Source organism: Pygoscelis adeliae, unplaced genomic scaffold (genome assembly GCF_000699105.1).
Source record: "Pygoscelis adeliae isolate BGI_AS28 unplaced genomic scaffold, ASM69910v1 Scaffold197, whole genome shotgun sequence".
NCBI lineage: Eukaryota > Metazoa > Chordata > Aves > Sphenisciformes > Spheniscidae > Pygoscelis > Pygoscelis adeliae.
Window position 1 is genome coordinate 2769946 of NW_008825105.1, and position 3274 is coordinate 2773219.

Genomic DNA, 3274 nt, shown 5'->3' on the forward strand with positions numbered 1-3274 from the left:
CCTCTCTGCCCAAGCCCGGCATCCTGGTTGCTCTGGCACCTCGGGGCACTGGCGGGTTCAGCTTGGACTACTGTCCCCGAAAATCCTCTGGAGAAAGCAATGGGCTGTTGCTCTTCATTAAATGAGGGATTTGCAGGGACAGAGCAGGAGCAGCCCAGGGCAAGGGCATCGCCGCTGCCACGGGTGTGCGCTTCGAGCCCCTTCCAGCCTTGGTTTGTTAAACCAAAACAGGCACGAGGGCAGCAGGGCTGCTGGGGATTTGAGTCTCCTTACAAGTAATTATCCCCACTCCAGGCTAAGGTTTCCCAGCTCCCCCTAATGAAGTGCAGGCATCCCCAGCCAGCGACGGGCTCGGAGGGGCTGGGAGCGGGGGGCAGCTACAGCCAGCGTCCTGGCCGAGCATCCTGGGTGCTTTGGGGGTCCAGGGACAAGGAAAATCCCTTTCTCTGTGGTTTGGTGTTCCCTTCTGTAAAATGAGGCCAGGCCTTTTTTGCCCATCGGCCGGGGAAGCTGTATGGCCTCTGCGACCCATCCCTTGATGTGCTTTGCCATCATCCCCTGCAGCCCTAAAGCATCCGCCTTTCTTCTAGCTGGGGGATCACGGATGTGAAGCAGCAATAACTTGCTACCTAGCAAATCTGTCACACCCGGTTCCCCATCCCCTCGGCGTGCCACGGAGCCGCGCTCACCCCCTGCCACCTTCCCGTTGCAGACCTGGACGAGTGCTCGGAGGGCAACGGCGGCTGCCAGCAGACCTGCGTCAACATGATGGGCAGCTACGAGTGCTTCTGCCGGGAGGGCTTCTTCCTCAGCGACAACCAGCACACCTGCATCCAGCGCCCCGAAGGTTAGTGCGCGGCGTCTCCCCACCCCAGGGCACCCTCCGTCCCCCTGCATTTATCAGGCAGGTCTGTCCCCCATCGCCCCTGGCCACCCCTGCATGATGCCTGGCTTTGGGTGCTGGTGCTGGTTCATGACCCTTCTCGGTGTTGCAAATTTAAAAGCGAATTTATTCTGAGCACATTGGGAGAGGATGCTGCGGGGCTAAGAAACATCTCCCTAACAAAACCCTCGCAGGCCCCTTGATCAAGCACACTAATACTGAACGGAGGATGTTAATCCTGTATCCAGAGCTTTTTATTAAATAAAAGGTACCCGGAGAGCCTCACACCACCCTGCAAGACTCGTCTTCTCCTGCCAGGTCTTGTGCAACACCGAGCCCTTCGTCTCGATATCAGCTCTAAATTGCTGCCGTCTGGAGCAATCTCTTAGCCAAAATAGGAGGAAATGAGAGATTTTTGCATCTCTGCTGATTTTTATCTCCCCTGCTTGGCAAAGCCGGCTGAGTGGTTTTGCTTTCCTCCTTCCCCCTTCCCAGCTGCGTTGGTCCCTCCAGCTCCCTGGGGAATCTCGCCCAGCCCAGGACGGCTCAGCAGCCGCGGTGGCATCTCCCGCATCCCCATCCCCCGTGTGTCCAGGAGGGACGAGCTGGCTGCTCCTTCCCCCCGGTGACGCGGTGGGTGGCCCCCGCTGGGGACAGGGATGCAGGTGCTGGGTTTTGAGCTGGTTTCTGAGTTGAACGGCCGCAGAGCGTTGTCGGCCCGGGGATGGCTGTGTCGCTTCTGCACCCTGAGATTGACTTTTGTAGCTGCTACGTGGTCCCCGAGCTCGGGCTCAGGAATGGCTGCTGAGGACAAGGGGTTGCAGCTGGTCCCCGGGCTGTGAGCCTGGAAAAAGCGGAGAGCTGAGGACGATTTGGGGTCCCATGTTAAAGCCTGTTCTGACTTTACTCCTGGCTCCTTGGGCACTGCCAAGGCAGAAGCATTCAGTATTAGAAAGCTAAACCTCAACGTTACGGCTGCTTCCTTCCTTCTGGGGTCCTTGCCAGCTCCTTGTCTCTCTTCTCCTACCCCGGCAGGAGCCTTTCTCCTTTCCCTCTGCTCTTTCTCTGTTTCTCAATCTCCCTCTTGCTTTCCTCTCTCCCTCCTGACGCAGAGGGGATGAAATGCTGCTGGGTCGGGAGACCTGGGGGATGGATCCCAGGACACCCCCCCTCCAACAGTACCGCGACCCTCTCCCTTGCACTGGCCAGTCCCTCCCAGTAAGGAGAGGCCAAGGGTTGGGGCTTGCTGGGGTGCCTTTAAACCCCATCATACTCAGCCTGACGATAACAGCGGAGCCACTGAAAGCAGAAGGGGTGAGCAGGGTCCTCACACGGTGCCAGTGCAAGAGCAGATGACGATGTTGCAGGGGGAGGAAGGATTAAAGGGGGTGCAAAGCTCAAGGGCTCCCTTCCCGGGCGGTGGCTGTAGGCACCGAGGGATTGCTGTGTCCCGGCATCGTGCAGTGGAGGAGGATGCCATGCCCGGGTGGAATCGCCTGGGGAGTCTTAAGAAAGCAGCGTGCGGCCATCCTGGCCTGGAGGGGAGCCAGGGCACACGGACACCGGAGCTTGCGTCTCTGCTGGGACGTGCCAGGGGATCTCTGCAGCCTGCCGGACGTTGGGATCTGGCTTCTCTGGAAGGTGGCAGCTCCGGGGGAGCAGTGGCGCAGCAGGGGTGCGGCCTCTGTGTCCACCGTGGTGCAGCAGGGCAGGGCCAGCTTCAGAGGTCTCTGTGTCCACCGTGGTGCCTGGGATGCGGCGGAGATGCTGCCAGGTAGTAAAGAGCAGCAATAAAAAAGAGGGAGAGAGAAAAGCCGCTGTTTGGAGAGGCTGAGAGCACTTGGCTGTCCCCAGCATCCCTGCGGCATTGCGTGCCCCGGGGGGTCCCAGGGCAGGGCTGGGCGGAGCGCAGGAGCTTGCAGCAGCATCCCGGCCCCGGGGCAGGCTGGAGGGTGCCGGGGGGGACGGAGCGGGGCTCCCCGCAGGATGGGGGTTCCCAGCCCTAGCACAGAGGCCAGGGAATGGAGGGCTGGTGTGGTTAGAGGCTCCTGGAGCGAAGCCAGGTGGGATCTGCCGGGCAGGTGATGGGGAGCAGCCTGGGACACCCACAGGCTCCAGCCTGTGGTTTTTAACCCTTCCCATGCATGCTCGGTGCACCTCAGCATCCTCCTTCGAGGTGGCCCTGACCCCATAAGGACCTTCCCTCACCCTCCTGCCCCAGGCTCTTGGCAGCCCGCGGGCTTGCAGCTCTGTCCGGTCTCCCGTCCTGACGCTGGCATCGCTCACCCTGCGGTGGGCTCGGCACCAGGTGCCTGGAAAGGAGCCGACCCCCTCCCTCTGCCAGAAAAAGGCCCTGAGGAAGGAGTTGCATTTCCTAGAGGGCCATCCCTG

At 60.8% G+C, this 3274-nt stretch overlaps 1 protein-coding gene across 1 annotated transcript in view; it reads left to right on the plus strand.

Annotated features, from left to right (window-relative positions):
- The window catches only part of SCUBE3 (signal peptide, CUB domain, EGF-like 3), a 38154-nt gene that overhangs the window by 14592 nt on the left and 20288 nt on the right, over nt 1–3274 (plus strand). The window contains exon 4 of the mRNA XM_009327472.1: nt 713–847. Within this exon, the coding sequence (XP_009325747.1) occupies nt 713–847 (135 nt within the window). The remainder of the gene's footprint in view (nt 1–712; nt 848–3274) is intronic.